A 26,611-nucleotide genomic window follows, 5' to 3' on the forward strand; every position below is an offset into this window, starting at 1 on the left:
CCTTGAGAAACTAGGCTGAAGGGCCAGGGAACACCATGGTGGGCCACCTACAACAGCATCCTGCCCCGCATAATTGTGTGTTTGAGAAGCTGCCTTTCTTTTTGTACAGGTGTTTCTAATTCCTTCCCCCACCTCTTTTGTCTTCAAATCTGGTCAGTTCCCAAATTTGTTTTCTCATGTGGAGCTGTTTAGGCCAGGGCCTGACATTTACAACTGTCTACTGACTGCAAGCATGTCCATTCTTTGACATTTTCAGTAGTATGTGTTCAATAGCTATGGGGACTAGAAGATGAAGATGGAATTGCTGGGGTCCAACCCCAGCAGGTCCAGGGGTCCCCAAAGGTGTGGACGGAGTCGGCAAAGAAAGAATGACACAGAGACAGCATTCAGTTGATCAGCAGCCTAGCCAGGATCTCTAGCCAGGATCTCCAGCCAAGTTCTATTCATGATCTCCAGCGAAGTTCTGTTCAGGATCTCCAGCGAAGTTCTGGTTAGGATCTCCAGCCAGGTTCTGTGTCCATGTTCTCTTGCTAGGTTCTCCAGTTAGGTTCTGTCCAGGTTCTCCAGCCAGGTTCAGTCACCAGGTTCTAGTCAGGTTCTTTTGCCATGTTCTGTCCAGGTTCTGTAGCCAGGTTCTGTCTCTAGGTTCTTCAGCCAGGTTCTCTCGCTAGGTTCTGTCTCTAGGTTCTGTCTAGGATCTTTTGCCATGTTCTCTCCAACAAGTTCTTCTGTCTCTAGGTTCTGTGTAGGTTCTGTGTCTAGGTTCTATGTCCTGTTGTCTTGTTACATCTGTATTTATACCAGTTGATTCCAATCCTATCAATCTCTATCCCAAAGGTTAGGGCGTTTCTTATCTCCATTCCAGGGAGTAAAGATTATGTAGCTTAAGCATGATTGTTCATAGTTAAAGTGATTAATTACCCGCCTGGCACTTAGTTAAGGGGTTTTATTCCCTCTCTAACTTCAGGGGAAAATCCCTACCTGGGGAAACAACCTTTCTCAGAGAGGTGACCTTGGTTAAAACACATAGTGCCAAGAAGGTGAGCAAACATATTAAGAACAGTATGCCATATATGCCAGATCCCTTGAAACAGCAAGGATGGACCGGCTGCCGGCAGGAAATTATATTTTCCCTAATTGAATGTGCTTTAAAATATCCCTAAATGGAAATAAAGAAGGTTTTTGATTCCTTATATTGAGATTTGAATAGAATGTATATGCCATTCAAATAAAAGACTTTGAGTGTTTCTTGGAATTTAGGAATTTAAAGCTTACCCTGTTTTATAGAATTTGTGTTACATCAAAGGTGTTTGGGAGTAAAAAAATAATAGTTTGGTAGAATAACCAGTTTGGTTCTCTCATTAGTAAAAAGATTTTCCATCAAAAATGGTGATTGGGAAACTAGGCCATAAGAATCCTATCTGTTAATAGGATGAGAAAGAAACTTGCAAGAAAACCATAGGAAAATAGTATTTGTAGGCAAAACTTTTAAAAATAGCATGGCCTTCAGATCCATTCACTGTCCTAGGAACTGAGAACAAGAAATTAATAGCTTCTGCCTCAAGGTGCTTTTATCTGACCACTGAGTCTAGCTGTATAGTCACTCATTGTGTAATTTGTGAACTTTATTTTGTCCTCTCATATATGACATTTTTTTTCTCTGTGCTCAAATATTAATTATGTGATACTTCTGCTTTTTTCCTTCTCTTTCAGGCAAAAATAGACCTCTTATTAGTTGGAGATGTCACTGTTCAATACCTGTCTGATATTGTACAGAAATTGTTTTCAAATATAGCAAAAGTCACCATAACCATTAGTGATGTGAGGAAGGCAGCAGCACTTCTGAATGAGTGCACATTCAACATGGTTTTCCTGAAGATGACTTTACCAACTGCCAAGGATCTGGAAGCTGTCAAATTAATTAGGTAAATTCCCAAAACCTTGATTCTATACATTTAGAATAGTTTTTATTAATACCCATTTCTAGTCTGGCCGGTGTGGTTCATTGTGTCATCCCATGCACCAGGAGGTTATGATTGTATTTCTGGTGAAGGTATATGCCAAGGTTGTGGGCTCTATCAGCAGTAGGGGGAGTGTAGGAGGCAGCCAATTGATGTTTTTCTTCCTCCCTCTTCTTTCCTCTCTAGAATCAATAAAAACATGTTAAAAAAAAAGAACAACGCACATATTTCTATAAAAGTCCATAAAAATGATACTATTTCTAATTTAATTTTTAAGATAAAGGATACTTTTGTGGGCAGAATCTACATACTTTTTAAAATATATATTTTTTTATTGATTTCAGAGAGGGAGAGAGAAGGAGAGAGAGAAGAAACATCAGTGATGAGAGAGAATCATTGATTGGCTGCCTCCTGCACACCCCACACTGGGGATCGAGCCCACAACCTCAGCATGTGTCCATGACCGGAATTGAACCCAGGACCCTTCAGTCTACAGGCCGATGCTTTATCTACTGAGCCAAACTGGCTAGGGCCATACATGTTGTTTTTATTTTATTTGACATACTATTATAAAAATTATCATTTTAACTTAAAAAATAATAGGTGTGGCCCTGACCAGTTTGGTTTTGTGGTTAGAGTATCAGTCGTGGACTGAAGGGTCGTGGGTTTGATTCCCAGTCAAGGGCACATACCTTGGTTGAAGGTTTGCTCCCAGGCCCTAGTTGGGGAGTGTGTGGGAGGCAACCAGTTGATGTGGCTCTCTCACATAAATGTTTCTCTCTTAATTGGTTCCTCTACCCTCCCTTTCACTCTTCCTGAAAATCAATGGAAGCTGTCAAATTAATTAGGTAAATATCCTCGGTGAGTATTAAAAAAAATTCAAAAGTAATAGGTGTGGATGAAAATGTAAGAATTAATTGTTCATAGAAATTTATTTGGAATATAATGCTTACTTTAATCGCATAGAGATTCATTTTTAATAACTAAGTCATTAAAATGGCAAATCTTTTAGAATTCATAAACTGTCATGGTAGATACTGAAGCAGGTGAACAATCTTAGCTTCATGGCATGTTGTCTGTGGACTGAAGATGTTTCTCTTAAAAGATATCCTAATGTGAAAGAGCCCTGAAGCTCTCTGTATCCACAGATCAATACCACCTGTAATATTCTTAAAGCTTCATATAAGTTCTGCTTCTGTTTGAGCCCCGCCACTCTCAAGATTTGGAGTCTAGTGTTGTGAGAGTTAGGCTCTTCCTTGCCTTGCTATCTAGGATTTTGAGCTATTTAGGATGTTTTAAAACAGGGATAAGTCAGAACAAATTTGCTCACCTTTTATATAAAAACTTGATAGAAAAAGTATAATTGTAGATAATATTCAAATATATAAGGACTTTTCAGAATTATAGGACAGGCTTTTCTAGGCTAAAGGACTGAGTTCAGAAACAATATTGTGGTCCCTGAATCAAAAGGAGGGAGCATATTATGTTAGCAGAAAAAAATGTTGGAATGACAAAAAGCCAAAGACACTGACTTACTTGTTAAAGAGAAAGAGACTGACAGATAGACAGACATTACTCCTGGAATTTGTTAGAACAGTTGGTCTTCTTCATTCCTTTTGGCTTTCTGCTGGGAATATGAATTCTAGACAAACCAGCAAACTACCCCAAAATAGATTTTACTTCCAAAACATGCTGTGAACTATTTTCCTTCTGAAGATATGCCTATCTATCCTATATAATAAAAGCCCAATATGCAAATCAACCAAACAATGGAACGACCAGTCGCTATGACACGCACTCTCCACCAGGGGTCAGATTCTCAACACAGGAGCTGCCTCTAGCCGGAGGCCCAGGCCAGCCAAGGCAGGTACAAGCAGGGGCCCCCCATTGCCCTGCCGGTTGCCCCCCAGAGGGAGGCAACTGGTGGTGGGGGGCAGGGCCAGCAAGTGGGCAGCGCCAGGCCAGCCAAGGTGGGTGCCAGTGGGGGTCCCCTGATCGCCCCGCTGGTTGCCCCACAGATTGGCCCTGATCACCAGCCAGGCCTAGGGATCCTACCCAAGCACGAATTTCATACACCGGGTCTCTAGTCTATATTTAAAAGCTTAATATGTTAAGTGCCCAACCGTTCAACCAGTTGCTATGATGCACACTGACCATCAGGGGGCAGACACTCCAACCAGTAGGTTAGCTTGCTGCTGGCATCCAGCCCATGGGGGCTGAGAGAGATGGGCCATACACGCCCTGGAGCCCTTCCCAGGTTTCCTCCCCGCCCTGATTGCACCATGATCGCACCGGTGGGTTTTCTCAGCCTGGCCTGTGCTCTCTCACAATCTGGGACCCCTCAGGGGATGTCAGAGAGCTAGTTTCAGCTTGATCCCCGCAGGCCAGGCTGAGGGACCCCACCCACTGGGCCTCTAGTTTTATTATATATCTTACAACAAAAACACCTCCTATAGTCAGAGTTCCCCTGTTTGGGGATTCATAATAATATCTCATTTATAGAGTATCAAAAAGTTTTATAACAGCTTTACTAGGGAGGTAGGGAAAGATTTCATCATTCCTATTTGATACTTAGAAAACAGGCTGAGTTGACTTGCCTGAGACCACATGGGCTTCTTTTCACACAACTCAGACCAGAGCTTTTTTCTTTTTCCTTATTGTTCTTTCTAAGTCTGTAATTAATTGTCTTCTGTATTGCAGCCCCTTCATTTGTACCTCTGAAATTTAGTATAAGCCAAACTTATTATAAACTAAATGCACATATGGTTTGGGAGGAGCACTGGAACAGATTAGTATGACTGATCTCTGTCTTCACTCTCAGAGTACAATCCTTGCTGTGCCTCTCCGAATGGAGTAGACTTTGTATTTGCTCATTATTGAAACTACATTTTAAACAGGATAAGAATAGAGTTCTGTTTAAGAACAAGTTTTATGTCAAGGGGGCATTAATTAAAACCAGTAGGTTTGAGAAAAGAACTTTCTGTCTGATACTCATCTCTGAATTCTCCCTACTCTTGCTTCTTTGCTCTAAATAACATAGCTTTAAGATTTCTTAGCAGGAAAAAGAACGTAGATGAAGGTACTATATGTACACATATACATATGGTATTTATACTATTTTGCTTTTTGTAAAAGCATTTGTTTAAAAACTAAGGATAATTTGTGGAATACACTTGGATTTGGTCTTCTTGTCTTTTGTTACACTATACTTAATACCTAGTATACATAGGTTTTCAGTAATACCAAGTATTCAGTAACTTGCTGTAGGTGTGAGTGAGTGAGTGAGTAGGGCAGAAAATGAGTTCTAGCTTTTATGTTCCTCTCTGATAAAAAAACAACAGTGATATCTTCATAGAGGTTTTGCCTTTCATGATGGTTTAGAGACAAGAAATGTCTCTAAAATTTCCTTTTTTGCTCTCAGAATGGTTATGAGTTTATAATTTATGAATTATTTAAACCCTTGTACAGAATGTTTGTATTTTTGAATGACATTTGTTTTATTTATTTTAATCCTTTAAAAATTTTTTTATTTTATTGTTGACAATATTACAGATGTCTCCCATTTCCCTCTCCACTTACATCCCTCCACCTAGCCCCTACCCACCCACCCAGGTCTTCACCACCCTATTGTTCATGTCAATGGGCTTTGCATGTAAGTATATAAGTTCTTTAGTTTATCTCTCCTCATCCTCACACCCCCACATGGAGGCATGTCAGTCTGTTCCATGGCTCCATGCTTCGGGTCTTATTTTGTTGGTCAATTCATTTTGTTCATTGGATTCCACAAATAAGTGAGATCATGTGATATTTGTCTTTCTCAGATTGGCTTATTTCACTTAGCATGATAGTCTCCAGGTCCATGCATGGTATCCTGAAGGGTAAAACATCCCTTTTTTTTTTTTTTTTTTTTTTTTTTTTACAGCTGCATGGTATTCATTGTGTAAATGTCCCACAGCATTTTTATCCACTCATCCACTGATGGGTACTTGGGCTGTTTCCAAATCTTAGCTATTGTAAATAGCACTGCTATGAACATAGGGGTGCATATATTCTTATTGGTGTTTCGGGGGTCTTAGGATATATTCCTAAGTGGGTGTGCTGGGTTACATGACAATTCCATTTTGAATTTTTTTTGGAAACTCCATACTGTTTACTGTAGTGGCTATACCAATTTGCATTCCCACCAGCACTGAACTAGTGTTCCTTTTTCTCTGTATCCTCACCAGCTCTTGTTGTTTGTTGATTTATTGAGCTATTCTGACAGGTGTGAAGTGATATCTCATTGAGCTTTTAATGACTAGTGATTTTGAGCATTTTTTTCATATGTCTCTTGGCCATTTGTATATGCTCTTTGGAATAGTGTCTATTCAGGTCCTCTGTCCATTTTTAAATTAGATTGCTTGTCTTCCTTTTGTTGAATTGTATGAGTACTTTATATATTTTGGTAATTGACCCCTTATCAGATGTGTAATTGCCAAATATGTTCTCCCATACACTGGGTTCCCTTTTCATTTTGATGGTAGTTTCTTTTGCTGTGCAGAAGATTTTTATTTTGATACTAGAGGCCCGGTGCACAAATTTGTGCATGGGTGGGGTCCCTCAGTTTGGCTGACGATCAGGGCCGATCCGGGCGGATTGGGGCCGGCTGGCTGTGGGGAGGGACTGCGGGAGGTTGGTGTCCCATAGGAGGTTGGCTGTGGGAGTGCACTGACCACCAGGGGGCAGCTCCTGCATTGAGCGTTTGCCCCCTGGTGGTCAGTGCATCCTCATAGCGACCGGTCGACTGGTCTTTCGATCAACTGGTCGTAACGGTCTCTTAGGCTTTTATATATATAGATAGTCCCATTTGTTTATTTTTTTCTTTGTTTCTTTTGCCCTAGGAGATGTATCAGCAAAAATGTTGCTATGTCTGATATTTTACTGCATATGTTTTTAAGAATTTTTATGGTTTCATTGCTTACATTTGAGTCTTTTATCCATTTTGGGTTTATTCTTGTGGATGGTGTAAGTTGGTGGTCTAGTTTCATCTTTTCACATGTGTCTGTCCAGTTTTCCCAAAACCATTTGTTGAAGAGACTACATTTACTCCATTGTATGTGCTTGCCTCCTTTAGCAAATATTAATTGACCATAATGGTGTGGAGAGACCAATTTCTGGGGTCTCTGTTCTGATCCATTGCTATGTATGCCTGTCTTGTGCCAGTAACAGGCAGTTTTGAGTATAGTGGCTTTGTAGTATAGTTTGATAACTGATTTTATGATCTCTCTACTTTGTTCTTCTTTAAAGGGTTGCTGCAGCTATATGGGGTCCTTTATGATTCCATATAAATTTTTGGAGAATTTGTTCTAGTTATATGCAGAATGCCACTGGTATTTTAATAGGGATTGCACTGAATCTATAGACTGCTTTGGGTAGTATGGACATTTTAATGATTTTAATTCTTCTAATCTATGAACATGGTATAGTCTTCCATTTGTTTGTATCTCCTTCTATTTCTTTTTTCAATGTTCCATAATTTTCCAAGTACAGGTCTTTTACTTCTTTTGTTAAGTTTATTCCTAAGTATCGTATTTTCTTGTTGTTACAATGGTAAGTGGGATTTTTTTTAGTTTTTCTTTCTGACAGTTTATTATTGGTGTATTAAAAATGCCAATTTCTGGGTGTTGATTTTGTATCCTGCTACCTTGCTGAATTGATTTAGTAAGTCTAGTAGTTTCCTTGTGGAGTCTTTAGGGTTTTCTATGTGCAATATCATGTCATCTCTAAATAATGACAGTTTTACTTCCTCCTTTCCAATTGGGGTGCTTTTTAATCTCTTCTTGTCTGATTGCTGTGGTTTAGACTTCCAGTACTCATTTGAATAAGAGTGGTGAAGGTAGACATCCTTGTCTTTTTCCTGTTCTTAAGGAAAATGCTTTTAATATTTGCCCATTGAGTATAATGTTGGCTGTAGGTTTGTCATATTTGACCTTTATGATGTTGAGGTGTTATCCCTGTATTTTGACTTTCCTGAGGGGTTTTATCAAAGTAAGGGTGCTTGCCTAAACTGGTTTGGCTCAGTAGATAGAGCATTGGCCTGTGGACTGAAGGGTCCCAGGTTTGATTCCAGTCAAGAGCACATGTCCTCATTTGGGACATATAGGAGGCAGCCTATCAATGATACTCTCTCATCATTGATGTTTTTATCTCTCCCTTCCTCACTGAAATCAATAAAATACAGGCAGTCCTCGGGTTACATCAGACTTGACATACATCATTTCGTGGTTACGTCACCATCTCCCATTTATTTATAGAAAAAAGTTCCGTCATTTTGACATATGTACATATGTGTTTTATGTTTTTTATTTATTTACTACAAGTAAAGGTCAGGGATTGTTATCTTTCTTTTCAAATTTTTTTACTGTTTCACTTCATTACTGCTGTGTATGTGCTCCATATGAGTGATGTAGGTGCTTATGTAGGTGTGTTCCGACTTACGGTGAAAATCGCATTACATTGCACCGTAGGAACAGATCTCTGATGTAACCCAAGGACCTACTGTATATTAATAAAAAGGGTGCTGGATTTTGTTGAATGCTTTTTCTGGGTCTATTGATGTGATCATGTAATTTTTATTTTTCATTTTGTTTAAGTGATGTATCAAATTTATTGATTTGCAAATATTGTACCAGCCTTGTATCCCCATAATAAAACCCAGTTGATCATAGCATTTGAATTTTGTCATATATTGCTGGATCTGATTTGCTAATATTTTGTTGAGGACTTTAGCATCAATGTTTGTCAGGGATACTGGCCTGTAGTTTTCTTTCATTGTAGTGTCTCTTTCTGGTTTTGGATTTAGGATAATGCTGGCTTCATAAAAAAAGCTTGAAAGTGCTCCTTCCTCTTGAATTTTTTGGAATCGTTTGAGGAGGATAGGTATTAGCTCTTCTTTGAATGGTAAAATTCTCCTGTAAGTCCACCCAATCCTGGACTTTTGTTTGTTGGGAGTTTTAAATTATGGCTTCCATTTCATCAGTTTGCCTATTCAGGTTTTCTAATTATTCCTGATTGAGTTTTGGAAGATTATATGTTTCTAGGAATTTGTTCATTTCATCCACATTGTCCAGTTTGTTGGCATATAGTTGTTCATAGTATTTGCTTATAATCCTTTGTATTTCTGTGGTGTCCACTGTTCTATCACCTCTTTTGTTTGTGATTTTATTTATTTGGGTCCTCTCTCTTTCTTTCTTGATGAATCTGCTTAAGGGTTCATCAGTCTTGTTTATCCTTTCAAAGAACCAGCACTTGGATTCATTGATCTTTTGTACTGTTTTGTTTTCGGTCTCTATGTCTTTATTTCAGCTTTGATTTTTACTATTTCCTTCCTTCTACTTCCTCTGGGATTTTCTTGTATTCTCTTTCCAGTTCGTTTAGTTGTAGAATTATATAGTTTATTAGTACTTTTTCTTGTTTCTTGAGATAGGCCTGTAGTGCTATGAACTTCCCTCTCAGGACTGCTTTTGCTGTATCCTATAGGTTTTGTTTTTTTGTGTGTGTTCATTTACATTTGTTTCCAGGAAGTTTTTAATTTCTTGCTTGATCTCATTGGTAACTCACTCATTTTTAAAACATCCTATTTAGCCTCCATGTATTTGAGTATTTTTTATTTTTATTTTTATTATAGGTGATTTCTAACTTCATGCCATTATGATCTGAGAAGATGATTATTATTATATCAGTCTTCGTTAATTTGCAAGGACTTGTTTTGTGCCCTAACTTTTTGTCTATCTTTGTCTCATATGCACATGAGAAAAATTTATATTCTGCTGCTTTAGCGTGAAATGTTCTGTATATTTCCATTGGATCCATCTTATCTAGTGTGTCATTTAAAGCCTCTGTTTCCTGGTTAATATTTTGTTTCACAGATCTATCAAGTGATGTCACATGGGTGTTAAAGTCCCCTACTATGACTGTATTGCTGTCAACCTCTCCCTTAAAGTCCACCAAGAGTTGTTTTATGTACTTGGGTGCTCCTATATTGAGTGCATATATGTTTACATGGGTTATATTTTCTTATTGAGTCATTCCCTTTAGTATTATGAAGTGGCCTTCTTTGTCTCTTATTATGGCCTTTGTTTTGAAGACTCTTTTGTCTGATATGAGTATTGATAACCCAGCTTTTTTTCACTTTCCATTTTCATGGAATATATTTTTCCATCCCTTCACTCTCAGTCTGTGTGTATCTTTTGTTCTGAGGTGAGTTTCCTGTAGACAGCATATATATGGATCATGCTTTCTTATCCATTCAGTCACCCTATGTTTTTTGATTGGAGCATTTACTCCATTTACATTTAAGTTTATTATTTGTAGGTATTTCTTTATTGCCATTTTTATTTTCTTTATGCCTATGAAGCCCTCTCTCTCATTTTTTTTTCTTCTTCTTAAAGCAATATATTTAACATTTCTTGCATTGCTAGTTTGATGGTAATGTGCTCCTTTAATCCTTTTTTTTTTTGGCCTGGCAAGTTTTCTATTTCACTATTAATTTTAATTGATAGCTTTGCTGAATACAGCAGTCTTCGATTCAGGCCTTTGCTTTTCATTACTTTGAATACTTATTTCCATTTCCCCTCTGGCTTGAAGTGTTTCCATCGAGGATTCGGCTGACATTCTAATAGGAACACCTTTGTAGGTAATTTTCTCTCTCTTGCTGCTCTTAATATTCTTTGTCTTTAATGTTTGCCATTTTATTTTATTTTATTTATTTATTTTAATATATTTTATTGATTTTTTTACAGAGTGGAAGGGAGAGGGAGAGTTAGAAACGTGGATGGGAGAGAAACATCGATCAGCAGCTTCCTGCACACCCCCCATTGGGGATGTGCCCACAACCGAGGTACATGCCCTTGACCGGAATTGAACCCGGGACCCTTCAGTCCACAGGCCGATGCTCTATCCACTGAGCCAAACTGGTTGCAGCTTTCCTTTTTCTTTTAGGGCCATACACCGAGACGCTAAACACAACCATCTACAGATTTTAAAAACTTTCAAAGCTCTAACATGAACACTTTTTCTACGAGTTTTAAAATATATATTCTTCAAGAACATTTAAAAATGTTACTTTTGAAGAAGTCTTTCTCCATATGTAGCGCTGTCTACTGCCATTAAAAAAAAAAAAATCAATCCAAGAAAAAGGCAAGACCTTAACTGGTTGGATTCCAAATTAAGCTACAGCTTGAGCTAAAAATAGCTTGCCAGTGTTAAGAATCTGTTCTCTGAATTTCAATGGCTTGTCTCTCTCCCAGAGGACAACATTCACTGTGTTCTATGGCAGGATAGGACTCTGGGAAAGCACACTTCATGTTTTGTCTGGACTCATTTCTACTTTGTGTTCAGAGTAAAAGTAACCAACCATAGTTTTAGGTTCTACACATATGCGTTGTTAAGCATAATGAGCATAAATATTTATAGCTTTTCTTAGCACAAGGTGTGTATGTGTATGTGTGTGTGTGTGTAATTCAGCTTTGTGTAGATAATCCTAAAGGTATGCATAAGGGCCAGAAGGTACATTCTGAAATAGATTTTACCTTTTTTTGTTTTTTAACCATGTTATCATTTACTCTATTTTCTCCTAATTATCACTGAATGATTCTATGCTTTTTATTTATTTTTTTTAATTTATTGCTTTAAGTATTACAAAGGGTATTACATATGTGTCCATTTTATCCCCCCGCCCTAGACAGTCCCCTAGCCTCCCCTATCCCCCAATGTCTTATGTCCACTAGTTATGCTTATATGCATGCATACAAGTCCTTTAGTTGATCTCTTACCCCCCTACCTCCTGCCCCCCAACCCTCCCCGGCCTTCCCGCTGCAGTTTGACAATCTGTTTGAGGCTGCTCTGCCTCTGTATCTATTATTGTTCAAAAGTTTATAATGGTCTCTATTATCCATGAATGAGTGAGATCATGTGGTATTTTTCCTTCATTGACTGGCTTATTTCACTTAGCATAATGCTCTCCAGTTCCATCCATGACGTTGCAAATGGTAAGAGTTCCTTCCTTTTTAGAGCAGCATAGTATTCCATCGTGTAGATGTACCACAGTTTTCTAATCCATTCATCTACTGATGGGCACTTAGGCTGTTTCCAGATCTTAGCTATGGTGAATTGTGCTGCTATGAACATAGGGGTGCATACATCCTTTCTGATTGGTGTTTCTGGTTTCTTGGGATATATTCCCAGAAGTGGGATCACAGGGTCAAATGGGAGTTCCATTTTCAGTTTTTTGAGGAAACTCCATACTGTCTTCCATAGTGGCTGCACCGGTCTGCATTCCCACCAGCAGTGCACAAGTGTTCCTTTTTCTCCACATCCTCTCCAGCACTTGTCGTTTGTTGATTTGTTGATGATAGCCAGTCTGACAGGTGTGAGATGGTACCTCATTGTTGTTTTGATTTGCATCTCTTGGATGATTAGTGACTTTGAGCATGTTTTCATATGTCTCTTGGCTTTCTGAATGTCCTCTTTTGAAAGGTGTCTATTTAGGTCCTTTGCCCATTTTTTGATTGGATTGTTTATCTTCCTTTTGTTGAGTTGTATGAGTTCCCTATAAATGTTGAAGATTAAACCTTTATCAGAGATATCATTGGCAAATATGTTCTCCCATGCAGTGGGTTTTCTTGTTGTTTTGTTGATGGTTTCTTTTGCTCTGAAGAAGCTTTTTATTTTGATGTAGTCCCATTTGTTCATTTTCTCTTTAGTTTCAAGTGCCCTAGGAGCTGTATCAGCGAAAAAATTGCTTCGGCATATGTCTGAGATTTTGTTGCCTTTGAATTCTTCTAGAATTTTTTGGTTTCCTGTCGTACATTTAAGTCCTTTATCCATTTTGAGTTTATTTTTGTGTATGGTGTAAGTTGGTGGTCTAGTTTCATTTTCTTGCATATATCTGTCCAATTTTCCCAACACCATTTATTGAAGAGACTATCTTGGCTCCATTGTATGTTCTTGCCTCCTTTGTCAAATATTAATTGAGCATATTGGTTCGGGCCGATTTCTGGGCTTCTATTCTATTCCATTGATCTATATGCCTATTCTTGTGCCAGTACCAGGCAGTTTTGAGAACAGTGGCTTTGTAATACAACTTGATATCTGGTATTGAGATCCCACCTACTTTGGTCTTTTTCAGGATTGCTGTAGCTATTCGGGGTCTTTTTTTATTCCAGATGAATTTTTGGAGAGTTCGTTCTAGATCTCTGAAGTATGCCGTTGGTATTTTAATGGGAAGTGCGTTGAATTTATAGATTGCTTTGGGTAGTATGGACATTTTAATGATATTGATTCTACCAATCCATGAACACGGTATGTTCTTCCATCTGTTTATGTCTTCCTCTATATCTTTTTTCAACGTCCTGTAGTTTTCTGAGTAGAGGTCTTTTACCTCTTTAGTTAAATTTATTCCTAGGTAGATTAATTTTTTTGGTGCGATGGTAAACGGGATTGTTTTTATAATCTCTCTTTCTGAAAGTTCACTATTGGTGTATAGAAATGCCTCAGATTTCTTGGGGTTAATTTTGTATCCTGCTACATTGCCAAATTCATGTATTAAGTCTAGTAGCTTTTTGATGGAGTCTCTAGGGTTTTGTATGTATAATATCATGTCGTCTGCAAATAAGGACAGTTTTACTTCCTCTTTTCCAATTTGGATGCCTTTTATTTCTTCTTCTTGACAAATTGCAATGGCTAACACTTCCAGTACTATGTTGAACAGGAGTGGTGAGAGGGGACATCCCTGTCTTGTTCCTGTTCTTAGGGGAAATGGTGTTAGTTTTTGTCCATTGAGTATGATGTTGGCTGTGGGCCTGTCATATATGGCATTTATTATGTTGAGGTATGATCCTTCTACTCCCACCTTGCTGAGAGCTTTTATCAAAAATGGGTGTTGAATTTTGTCAAATGCTTTTTCTGCATCAATTGATATGACCATGTGGTTTTTTCTTTCAATTTGTTTATGTGATGTATCACGTTTATTGATTTGCGGATATTGTACCATCCTTGCATCCCTGGGATAAATCCTACTTGGTCATGGTGTATGATCTTTCTGATGTACTGCTGGATTCGATTTGCTAAGATTTTGTTGAGGATTTTGGCATCTTTGTTCATGAGGGATATTGGCCTGTAATTCTCTTTCATTGTGTTGTCTTTACCTGGTTTTCGTATTAGGGTGATGCTGGCTTCATAGAATGAGCTTGGAAGTGTTCCTTCCTCTTGAATTTTTTGTAGTAGTCTGAGGAGGATAGGTTTTAGTTCTTCCTTGAATGTTTGGTAAAACTCCCCTGTGAAGCCGTCTGGTTCTGGGCTTTTGTTTGATAGAAGCTTTTTGATGACTGCTTCAATTTCTTCCATAGTTATTGGCCTGTTGAGATTTTTAGATTCTTCCTGATTGAGTTTTGGAATGTTGTATTTTTCTAGGAATTTGTCCATTTCCTCCAGGTTGTCTAGTTTGTTGGAGTAGAGCTGTCCATAGTATTTTTTAACAATTATTTGTATTTCTGTGGGGTCTGTTGTTATTTTGCCTCTATCATTTCTGATTTTGTTTATTTGGGTCCTCTCTCTTTGCTTCTTGGTGAGTCCTGCTAGATGTTTGTCAATCTTGTTTATCCTTTCAAAGAACCAGCTCTTGGTTTCATTGATTTTCTGTATTGTTTTTTTTGTCTCTATGTCATTTATTTCTGCTCTGATCTTTATTATCTCCTTCCTGCTGCTCACGCTGGTTTTTCTTGTTGCTCTCTTTGTAGTTCTTTGAGATGTAGAGTTAGATGATTTACTACCATTTTTTCTTGTTTTTTGAGATAGGCCTGTAGAGCTATAAACTTCCCTCTCAGGACTGCTTTCATTGTGTCCCATAGGTTTTTGATTGTTGTGTTTTCATTGTCATTAGTTTCCAGGATGTTTTGAATTTCTTCTTTGATTTCATTGGTAACCCAATCAATATTTAATAGCATGCTATTCAGCTTCCCGGTGTTTGAGTATTTTGGATTGTTTTTATTGTAGTTTATTTCTAATATTATGCCATCGTGGTCTGGGAAGACGCTTTTTATGATTTCAATCTTCTTGAATTTGGGGATACTTTGCTTGTGACCCAATATATGGTCTATTTTTGAATATGTGTCATGAGCACTTGAGTAGAATGTATATTCCGTGGCACTGGAGTAAAGTATTCTGAAGATGTCTATTAAGCCCATCTGATGTGGTGAGTCATTTAGGATTGCTGTATCTTTGCTGATTGTTTGTCTAGAGGACTTATCCAGTGCTGTCAGTGGTGTATTAAAGTCCCCTACTATGATTGTATTGTTGTTGATCTCTCCTTTGATATCTTCCAAGAGTACTTTTATGAATTTGTGTGCTCCTGCATTGGGTGCATATATGTTTACCAGGGTTATATCTTCTTGTTGTATTGATCCCTTTAGTATTATGAAGTGGCCTTCCTTATCTCTTGTTATGGCCTTCACTTTGAGGTCTATTTTGTCCGATATAAGTATTGCTACCCCAGCTTTCTTTTCCTTTCCATTTGCCTGAAAGATATTTTTCCATCCTTTCACTTTCAGTCCGTGTGAGTCCCTTCTAATGAGGTGGGTTTCTTGTAGACAGCAGATGTATGGGTCATGTTTTTTTATCCAGTCAGCCACTCGATGTCTTTTGTTTGGAGCATTTAGTCCGTTTACTTTTAAAGTTATTATTGAAAGGTACTTGTTTGTAGCCATTTCTTTTTTTGTGTGGCTGTTTTTTTTCTGAGCTTTTTATTATTTTTATACCAGTCCCTTTAGCATTTCTTGCATTGCTGGCTTGGTGGTGATAAACTCCCTTAGCCTTTTTTTGTCTGTGAAGCTTCTTATTTCCCCTTCAAGTTTGAATGATAGCCTTGCTGGATAGAGTATTCTTGGATTCAGTCTTTTGCTTTGCATCACTTTGTAAATTTCTGTCCATTCTTTTCTGGCCTGATGTGTTTCTGTTGAGAAATCTTTTGATAATCTAATGGGAGATCCCTTGTATGTTACTTTCCGTCTCTTTCTTGCAGCCTGTAATATTCTCTCTTTGTCCTGAACATTTGCCATGGTAATTATGATGTGTCTTGGTGTGGGTCTTTTTGGGTTCACCTTGTTTGGGACTCTCTGGGCTTGTGTGACTTTTTTCTTCCCCACCTCAGGGAAGTTTTCTGATATTATTTCTTCTAATAGGTTTTCTAATCCTTGTTCATCCTTCTGTTGTTCTGGTACCCCTATTATTCGTATGTTGTTTTGTTTCATGTTGTCCCAAAGCTCCCTTAGGCTCTCCTACTGTCTTTTAATTTTTTTTCTCCAACTGCAGTACATTTTGTGTGTGTTTTGCTTCCTTGTCTTCTAATTCACTAATTCGGTCCTCCGCTTCTCCTAGTCTACTGTTGATACTTTCAATGGTGTTTTTTATTGCAGCTATATCACTCTTCATTTCTTCTTGGGTCTTACTTAAGTTGTTGATTTTTTCATCTGTTTCTTCTAGCTTCTTCCATACGTTATTGATTTTTTCATCTGTTTCTTCTTGCTTCTTGCATAGGTAGTTGACTTTTTCATCTGTTTCTTCTAGCTTCTTGCATAAGTTGTTGATTTTTTCCTCCATCCCGTTTATGCACTCTAGGACCCTTATTCTGAATTCTTTTTCTGTCATGTTGCATGCCTCTGTATTACTTAGCTGCTTTTCTGGAGAGTCCTCCTTCTCTTTCCTTTGGGAGTTTCTTTGTCTACCCATGTTTGATCTCACTGACATATCTAGACATTGAGTCATTCAGTGACTGCTCTCTGGGTGGCAGTGGCTCCTTGGGCCGTGGTTGCTCCTCGGGCGGTTGTGGTAGCAGCTGCTCCTCAGTTGGCAGCAGCTCCTCTGGTGGGTGCTGTTCACAGCTGTGGTGGCTCTTCTGGCTGGTGGGGGGTGGCTTCACATACAGCTCCTGTTCCTCAGACTGAGGGTGTGGTGCTCAGGAGGCTGCTGTTGCTTAGATCTGCTGCGTTGATTTAAAGGCACAAAATACCACATAACAAGGAACCACGTACCAGGCACTAAACACAAATATATTCACGATATTAATAACCCCAAATAAAGATGACCACCCGAATTAAGAGAATTAGGGGATAAGGAAGAAAGAAGAGAAAAAGATATAAGAGAAAAAGGAAAAGAAAAGAAAAGTAGGCGGGAAAAAAAGGAGTGCAAAAATGAAATTGGGAAATAGGAGAGGGAAAGAAAAGAGGAAAAAAAAGAGAAGAAAAAAAAAAGAGCGAAAAGAGAGAATGAAGTAGAAGAGGGGAAGAGACTATCCAAATGAGGAGAAAACTCCTATAGAACCACCAGTAATCCCAACAAATTCCAGCAATAGCTCCCTGGAGACGTGTGCGTCCGAGTCCACGTATTCGCACTGCTTGAGATCTGCTGTTCCTGGGTTTGTAGCTCATCCCTGGGTGCCGTGGTTGCAGGGTCCCTGGATGTATACGCTTCCAATAACAGCCACTCTCCTCTTCAAGGCCGGTGGGAAAGAGGGCATCTCCCCTGCATTCAGGTGCGCAGGGCTGATCCTCCTTCCTGGTTTTACTTTCTAGTCCCCTATCTGACCACCAGCAGGAGATTCTACTGATCTGCAGCCTCTTCAGTATCCTCAGGTCCTCAGTTCTAATAGGTCCAGGGCAGTGGAGACCTACATCCACCTCCCGGCCTTCATTGCGGTTCCTGCCCCCAAGTCCTGGCAGTGGAGCAGAGCACTTTTTATTTCACTGAGAAAATTCTATCTTCTGGGCCACAGGAACCGAGCTCTAGGGCAGTGATAGTAGCACAGTAGTGTTGGTGTTGAGTAAGTCCATAGCAGGGGCAAGAGTCCTGCAGATCAGTGATGGCCCCTCGGTTTCCTGTGGCAGTGTCTGTGTCTGGCACACAGGGTCTAGGGCAGTGTCCTCCGCAGGTGCACGTGGTTGGGGGTGGTGTGTGTGGGTTCCGGCGGCCGCAGCAAGTCCGGCTGGTGGCGAGGCAGGGTGCCTACCTAGCCTCTTCCCGAGGTGGACCTTATCATTTGTATTTTTTGAGCCTCAATATGGGTTGTGCAGGAGGCAGCCGATCAATGATTCTCTTAGGGTAATAAGTTTTTCTTAGGGTAATAAGTCCTATAAACATAGCGACCCATTTATAAGGCATTTAAACTTTCTTCTTTCCTAAAGCAGTAACATTTAACGATAAACCAATTTGAAGAGTCTTGGTTTAGCTTAGATCTTTGTTGTTATCTTATAATATCTCTAAATAGCTCCAGAAAAATATACAACTATTTACCTTACTCTTCTCTCTTTTGGTACTTTATGTATCTCACAGTGAATGAGAAACTTCCTCTAGAGTAGAAGTGTCAAACTTATTTTAAGTATTAGAGCACATGATCATTTTAGAATAAAATATAAGCAGCCTTCTTAAAAAGGCTCTTCAATTTGTTTTTATAGAAGAACTATGTTTTCAGCTTGGAGCTAATTGTTGATCAATTTTAATCATTCATAAAAATATCAGTAGTTTACAGAATGACATTTTCAAGAGTTATGGTACATCTCATTTATAGGTTAACATTCCTAATAGTACTCCCTAATTACATTTCATTTTATGAATGCATTTTTTGAGTTAGATGAACTCAGTGGTAAAATATTTTAACATAGTCTCAGGATTCATATGGTTGGCTCCAGAATTCTGGAGATATTTTACTCAGACTGTGTTTCAAACTAATTAATATTGATTAGATCCTGTCAGAAATTATGATTTTCCATTCCATGAAATGTCTCTACTGTTACTAAAATTCTGTGATTCTCATGAATTCAGAGCAGTTTAGCAGTAGGAAAGGAATGCAGAATGTGGTTCTCTTTGCTTAGTCTACATTTGACTCTGATTTTACTTTTTCCTATTTAGTTTCAATTGTTTGATTGGTTAACTTATTATTTCACTAAGAAAATTCTATCTTCTGGGCCACAGGAATCTAACAAGTTTTTGTGTTATGTCCCTGATTCCAAAACATCCTGTACTTGACAATACAACTCAGTAAATTTTATTAGGCAGTTTGCATGACTGGTTCCCCTAGATATTTGATAATAAACACAATAACAACAAGTACTATAAGTACTATAAGTAGTTTTAGTAAAAACATTATTCCATAAATTGATGGTGGTATAAATCAGAACTGTGGAAAATTCTAGATCTTTACCATTTCTACCCTCATGTCATGTGGTAAACCTGACTTAGAAAGTTCATAGGAAGAACTCTTTTGACGAACAGCATAGTGGGAGCAGGACACACCACCCTTCACTATTGACCAGAATAAGCTAAGGACTTGACTACATTTTGTTGCAGGTACCCGATTAGTAGCAAATGAACTCGGTGTTTTTAAATTTTTAGTAAAACCCTCAATTTTCTTACTTGAAATGCTTGTCTTAATTAATTAATTAGTTAATTAATTAACAGAGAACATTATTTGTTATGTATCAAATAGGCCACACCAGGTTAGTCTGGCTGCATTGGGTCATGCAGAACATAATAGGTAACTGTATTCAAGAAAGCCACAACCGAAAAGTGATATTGGCTTTTGTCTCTTGAAATTCTTGCAGCTCGAAAGGAAATAAATTTAGCATTTTTTTCCAGCTCCATAAGGATTTATAAGAACCCTTTGATCCTCTTATTAGATGATAGATTTCAGAGGTTCTTTAGTCAGCCAAGTATACAGCTTAGCTCATAAGACTTTGTATGATTTTTTTTTCCAATTACCAGGGAACAAACCTGGAAATGGGGGCAAGACTGGGGATAGCATTGCTACAATTTGAGCTGCCTCCAGTTCCAGAAAGTACTAGAGGCAGTCATAGAAATGGACACTAAAATATCAGTATCCAATTTTGTATGTGGAGGATAGTATGAGGAACCATCACAACATTTAAACAGTATATTCTGTGGAACATCAGGAAACATGAATTATAAAATTTTAAAACCGAAGAGACTTCATTTGAGAAGGTATTCATAAGCTCTCAGAACCTGCAATTTGGTTTTGGGATATGGAAGAAGTGGTATTAGTTGGGATGTGTCTTTTAAAGAATATTCACTCATTTTTTTTGAAAAATATTTTTGGTGATCCTGGAAACTAGAAACCCTGTAGATTTATAGAGAATGTGAGTGAGCAGCTAAGACTGAAGTTCTATACAGTGTTACAGTTAGGGTTTCACTGGGAGGGAAAGTGTTTGGGTTGGTAATTGATTCTGTACTAATGACAAAAACCTAGGGATTCCAATTCTGTCTGAGGTAAAGGTTGAAAATTGAAAGTCACCAGGGCATACAAATCTATATACCCAAATCAAACCTATTTTTGTATCAGTAAGATCAATTACTTAAATTTAAAAATATAGATGCAAGATTATTTCTAAAAGCAAAACAATCTTTTTTTTTAATTTTCTAATTCTAGGGTATTTTAACTTAGGATCATTTACTTTTTATGAATCTGAAAAGCATTTTTTTAATTTCAAAAATTGGACTAAATTACACAATGTTTCTTTCAGTGGTCTTATCTGTTGAGTCCATTGTTCCCTTCTACCATTCTTTCCTCTTTCTGTTTTCAATGCCTTCATTATACCACACAGGTTTTCATTACTTAAAAAATATGTTTGAGCCCGGCTGGCATGGCTCAGTGGTTGGGCAAACTATGAGGTCACTGTTCAATTTCCGGTCAGAGCACATACCTGGGTTGTGGGCTCGATCCTCAGTATGGGTTGTGCATGAGGCAGCTGATCAATGATTCTCTCTCGTCATTGATGTTTCTCTCTCTCCTTCTCCCTTCCTCTCTGAAATCAATAAAACTATATTTTAAAAAAGGCTGTTTCTGAAAGGGCTTTGGGAGTATAGACCTCTGCATATGTCATGAGGGTGAGCTGCTATTCAAATTTCAGGCGAAGTGGTGTGTGTGTGTTTCCCTGTCCTAGAGCTAGTCTTCTGAGAATGGCCCAGAATATTTCCCTGCCCTCAGCTGGGCAGAGATCCTCTGGTTACTGGGAGTTCCTATAAGCTCTCCTGTGAGGAGGAAGCACCAGTCAGGTTCCCAGGATAGTAGAGTGGATGGCACCACCCCTAATCCAGTCACTGATGCTCCCTGATTCTATTCAAACTTGTAGGCTTGGTCTCTGCTGCTGTCTCCTCTGCAAAGGTTGAGATGTAGGGAGCGGCAGGTAGGGCTCTTGAGAGTGGGGTGGGTTGTATCACTTAGGAAGGGTTTTTTTTTTTTCCTTTTTTTAAGCTGTGGCTTCTGGGAGAGGCCAGCCCCTCTCAGAAAAAAATGGCTGTTTTGGTTTGTGGGGGTAAGACCAAATGCAGGTCTGCTGCCTGCCTCTTCCCAACGCTTCCCACCTCAGCCTCTCCTTAGGCACCTTGAGTCCTCACCACCCTTCTTCCACTGAATCCTCAGGTGAGTAGCTGCAAGTGAAAATCCTGTATTCTAGGTTAAAAAAATAAACTGAGACTTTTTCTCCCACTGGCTTTGGTCTCCTTGGCAGCCAGCAGCCCTGTAGCCTTTCACGGCTGGATGTTATGTGGGCTACTGTTCTCTACTCTGTTGCCTAGCCTGGTTTTCTGACCTCGATATTCTCAGGGAAATGACCTTCCTATAGCTGAGTGATCTCTTTTCACTCTTGGTCTGCCACCTGTGGAAGCTGTGTCAACTCTTCTAGTGATCTTGCCCTTCCTACCAGTCTCCAGGTGTTTTCTGTCTTTCCTTGATATATGTTTCCTCCTCAGCTGGACCTCTGTTGGTAATTCCAGGTGAATATTCTCTAATTTAGTTTTATTTCCATTCTGGCCCTGGGAGGAGGCACAAGAAAGTTCTGCCTCTTCAGGCACACCATCTTCTCTCTCCAAGCATCATTCTTATGACTCCATTCCCATCATGACACCATGTTCTACCACACCGTATACTAATGTGCCTTTCTTTTTAAATCCTTACCCGTCGATATTTTTCTATTGATTTTTAGAGAGAATGAAAGGGAGGTGGAGAAATACACAGAGAGAAACATCAGTGTGAGAGAGACACATTGGTTGATTGCCTCTTGCACACCCAAACCAGGGCTAGGGATTGAGCCTGAAACCTAGGTGCATGCCTTTGACCAGCATCAAACCCGGGATCCTTCAGTCTGCAGGCCAGCGCTCTAAACACTGAGCCAAACTGGCTAGGGCTAATGTGCCTTTCCTACAGCCACAGTCAATCTACTAGTCAGATCCTAGCCTCTTTCCCTTACATGCCTATTTTGATGGTAGTATTTCTGTTCAACCTTCTCATTTCCTCAGAAACCACATGTTTTTTCCATTCTATTTCAGTCCAAATTCAGAATTTATTGGATAGAATGAAGTTTGAATAGACCTCAATTGGGTGAACTTTAGCAACATCCTATTTATTTGAAGTAACTAACTTAGTAAATGTTATGAATTATTTATTTTTTTAAAGAAAGTTCTTGGGTGTTTCTACTTTGGTCTACCATCAACCCTTTCTTGGATAATGGCAATGTGGTCGCTAATATCCACTGTGCCACTCTCTGTCAATCCATCTCATAATAAACAGAGTGGTATTTCTTTTTTTTTTCTTAATTAAATCTTTATTGTTCAGATTATTACATTTGTTCCTCTATTTCCCCCCCATAACTCCCCTCCTCCCAGTTCCCGCCCCACCATCCGCACTCACTTCCCACCCACTGTCCTCATACATAGGTGCACGATTTTTGTCCAGTCTCTTCCCGCATCTCCCACACCCTTTCCCCCGCCAAGAATAGTCAGTCCATTCCCTTTCTATGTCCCTGATTCTATTATGATCACCAGATTATTTATTCACTTGATTCTTAGATTCACTTGTTGATAGATGCATGTTTATTGTTCATAATTTGTATCTTTACCTTTTTCTTCTTCTTCCTCTTCTTAAAGGATACCTTTCAGCATTTCATATAATACTGGTTTGGTGGTGATGAACTCCTTTAGCTTTTCCTTATCTGTGAAGCTCTTTATCTGACCTTCAGTTCTGAATGATAGCTTTGTTGGATAAAGTAATCTTGGTTGTAGGTTCTTGGTATTCATCACTTTGAATATTTCTTGCCATTCCGTTCTGGCCTGCAAAGTTTCTGTTGAGAAATCAGCTGACAGTTGTATGGGTACTCCCTTGTAGGTAACTGAGTTTCTTTCTCTTGCTGCTCTTAAGAGTCTCTCTTTATCTTTTGCTCTTGGCATTTTAATTATGATGTGTCTTGGTGTGGTCCTCTTTGGATTCCTTTTGTTTGGGGTTCTCCGTGCTTCCTGGACTTGTAAGTCTATTTCTTTCACCAGGTAGGGGAAGTTTTCTGTCATGATTTCTTCAAATAGGTTTTCAATATCTTGCTCTCTCTCATCTTCTGGCACCCCTATAATTCTGATGTTGGTATGCTTGAAGCTGTCCCAGAGGCTCCTTACACTATCTTTGTATTTTCGGATTCTTTTTTCATTTTGCTTTTCCAGTTGGGTGTTTTTAGCTTCTTCGCATTTCAAATCTTTGCCTTGATTCTTGTGCTCCTCTGGTCTGCTGTTGGGAGTCTGTATAATATTCATTATTTCAGTCTGTGTATGTTTAATTTCTAGTTGGTTCTTTATCATAACATCGAGGGTCTCATTAGATTTGTTGAGGATCTCATTAAGTTTATCAGCGGCTTCTAGACAGTTCTTGAGAGACCTTAAAAGTGTGGTTCTGAACTGAATATCCTCCATTGACAGTTTTGTCCTATTTCTTTGTCTCCGCATTTTTTTATGCTTTCTTGGTGCACCCCCTAGTGGTCTTTGTGTGCAGTCCTCCTGTAGTTAAGCCTTGATTGTTGTAGCTAATACTAGGGGGATTTGACCTCCAGGCCAGCTGGCTGTGAGAATCAGCTGTGTCTGCAGTGGGAAAACTTCTGTCCTGTAGGGAGGTGCTAATCTAGCCTTTGCCTGAGGCTATCTGGCAAATGGCTCTGTGCAGGGCTTGGGCGGGGCTGGTGGGTCTCTCGGGCTCGGGATCAACAGGGCGGGCCGGAGAGAGCAGTTATGGCGGCTCTCAGTTCTATCCCTAGGGGCTCTGCCTCACAGGGTCCCAGCAACCGCTGCAAACCTCGGAGAGAAAGCTGCCTTCGAGTTCCGACTGAAGCCAGACTGTCCCGCTTCTCCCGTTTGAGTCTGGGTCCCTAGAGACTCGCCCGGATCTGGAGCTCAGAGTCTGAGACTCCCTCCCGATTGAAACACCAACCGTGCCCTCCGCCACCAGCCCGCTCCGAGCGCACTCCATACCTGAGTATTTCACTTCAGCACTGCGCCTCCTCTGAGTCTGGGTATGATATTCTCTTTTCTCTTAGTTGTAGAATTCCCACTCAGCCAGACTTCCTGTGGTTCTGGATGATGTCCGTTCCGTCTTTTAGGTGTGTTTTGATTTGGTTGTTCAAGGCAGCAATCTCCGGCGTTAACCTATGTCGCCATCTTGGTTCTCAAGTTTTTCTGTGTCCAGAGTGGTATTTCTAATGTGAAAATATAATCATGTTACTCCTGAGCTTAATAGTTTCCTGTTGTCCATTTTAATTAAATACCAAATCTTCACTTTTGCCTACAAGGCCTATTGTAATCAGACTCCAGCCCTACCTATCTCTCTGGTCTCATCTCTGTGTCTCTCCATCAGATGCTCTGTGCTAGAGCCATCTTGATTTTTTTACTTTCCCAAATTCACCTGTTCTGTGCATCTCAGGGCTGTATACCTGCTGTTCCCTTTGCCCAGAATGTACTTTACTGGTCATCTGTTTCCTCCCCTCTCCCAGGCTCTACCTTTCAGGTGGCTAATGCCTAGACAGCCACTGAAGCATTTCTGCCAGGAAGCCTCCCTGAGGCTGCAGAGCAGGTTGGTGTCCAAATATGCACTCCAATTATCTATGGCTTTCCTTCATAGCACTGGACACATATTTGGTCACTTACATAATTATCTACAGTATTTGTTCAATGTCTGTCTTCTTCAAGAAACTGTTAACTCCATAAGAGAAGGGACCTTGTCTGTTTCTGTCTGTTCAAAATATCAAAATATCTCCTAGAGTTGGATTAGTCCCCGGGAGTTAACAGAGTCTGGCCTATTGAGGGGCTTTCAGTCCCAGCAACGACAACAACAACAACAACAACAACAACAACAACAATAAATCACAGACATTCCTGAAAACTGGGATCTTAAGCCAGCCAAAGGAATGACATTTCAATTTTTCATTTTTATTTTTTTATTATTATTTTGTTAGCTTTTTTTCTTTTTTCCTTGTTCTCCTTTTTTTTGTTTGTTCCTTTATTTCCTACTTCTTTTCACATTATTTTTTCAACCACGTGAGCAGCAGACACGTGAGCACCATGCTCTTGTCCAGGGAGCATCAGCCCTGTGAGCAGCCTGCCTCGTGCGTAAGAGCAGCAGCCTCATGTGGCCTGCCCCTGTCCAAGGAGCAGCAGCTGTGTGAGCGGCCTGTTTCTCCATCCGAGGAGGAGCAACCATGCGAGCAGTCCGGCCTGTCCAAGGAACAGCAAACGCACGAGCAGTCTTCCTACATCTGAGGAGCGGAAGCCCTGCGCAGCCTGCCCCGATCTGAGGAGCAGCAGCTGCACACACCCTGCACTAGTCCGAGGAGCAGCAGCTGCACAAGCATCTTGCCCTCATCCAAGCAGCAGCAGCCACATGAGCAGCCTGCCCAATTTGAGGAGCAGGAGTTCTGTGAGCGGCCCGGCCCCATTCGAGGAGCAGCAGCAGCCCACCCCAGTCCAAAGAGCAGCAGCCACACGAGCAGAACGCTGACGTCCGAGGAGCGGCAGCCCTGCGCAGCACGCACTGGTCTGAGGAGCAGAGCCACAACAGCCTGCACCGGTCTGACGAGCAACAGCCAGGCGAGTGGCACGTCCCTGTCCAAGGAGGAGTAGCCACGCGTGCAGCTCACTCCCGTCCAAAGAGCAGCAGCCTCGCAAGCAGCCCACGCCCATCTGAGGAGCAGCAGACTTGCAATCAACCTGTCCAAGTCCTAGGAGGAGTAGCCCCACAAGCAGCCCACCACATCAGAGGAACAAGAGCAGCATGCAGCCAGGCCCATCCAAGGATCAGCAGCCACGTGAGCAGTCCGCCCCAGTTCAAGGAGTAGCAGTTGCGTGTGTAGCCTGCCCCCATCCAAGGAAAAGCAGCCTCGTGATCAGCACACCCTCTGTCTGAGGAACAGCAGCTGTGTGTGAAGCCTCCTCCCACCAGCCAGAGGAGCCACTACAGCTGTGAACAGCACCCACCAGAGGAGCTGCTGCCAACTGAGGAGCAGCTGCTACCACAACCGCCCGAGGAGCAACCACAGCCAGAGAAGCCACTGCCACCCAAGGAGCAGCCCCTGAATGACTCAACATCTAGATATGTCAGTGAGATCCAACATGGGTAGACAAAGAAATGCCCAAAGGAAAGAAAAGGAGGACTCGCCAGAAAATCAGCTAAGTGAAACAGCGGTATTCGGCATGACAGAAAAAGAATTCAGATTAAGGGTCCTAGAATGCATAAACGGGATGGAGGAAAAAATCAACAACTTATGCAAGAAGCAAGAAGAAACAAATGAAAAAATCAA

At 40.1% G+C, this 26,611-nt stretch overlaps 1 protein-coding gene across 1 annotated transcript in view; it reads left to right on the forward strand.

Moving 5' to 3' along the window:
• SOHLH2 (spermatogenesis and oogenesis specific basic helix-loop-helix 2) overlaps nucleotides 1-26,611 on the forward strand; it is a gene marked incomplete at both ends in the record, with an annotated part of 138,370 nt that overhangs the window by 40,332 nt on the left and 71,427 nt on the right. The window contains one exon of the mRNA XM_081083924.1: nucleotides 1,714-1,925. Within this exon, the coding sequence (XP_080940050.1) occupies nucleotides 1,714-1,925 (212 nt within the window). The remainder of the gene's footprint in view (nucleotides 1-1,713; nucleotides 1,926-26,611) is intronic.

This window comes from Myotis nattereri, assembly GCF_964212035.1.
Source record: "Myotis nattereri genome assembly, chromosome: 2".
Lineage (NCBI taxonomy): Eukaryota > Metazoa > Chordata > Mammalia > Chiroptera > Vespertilionidae > Myotis > Myotis nattereri.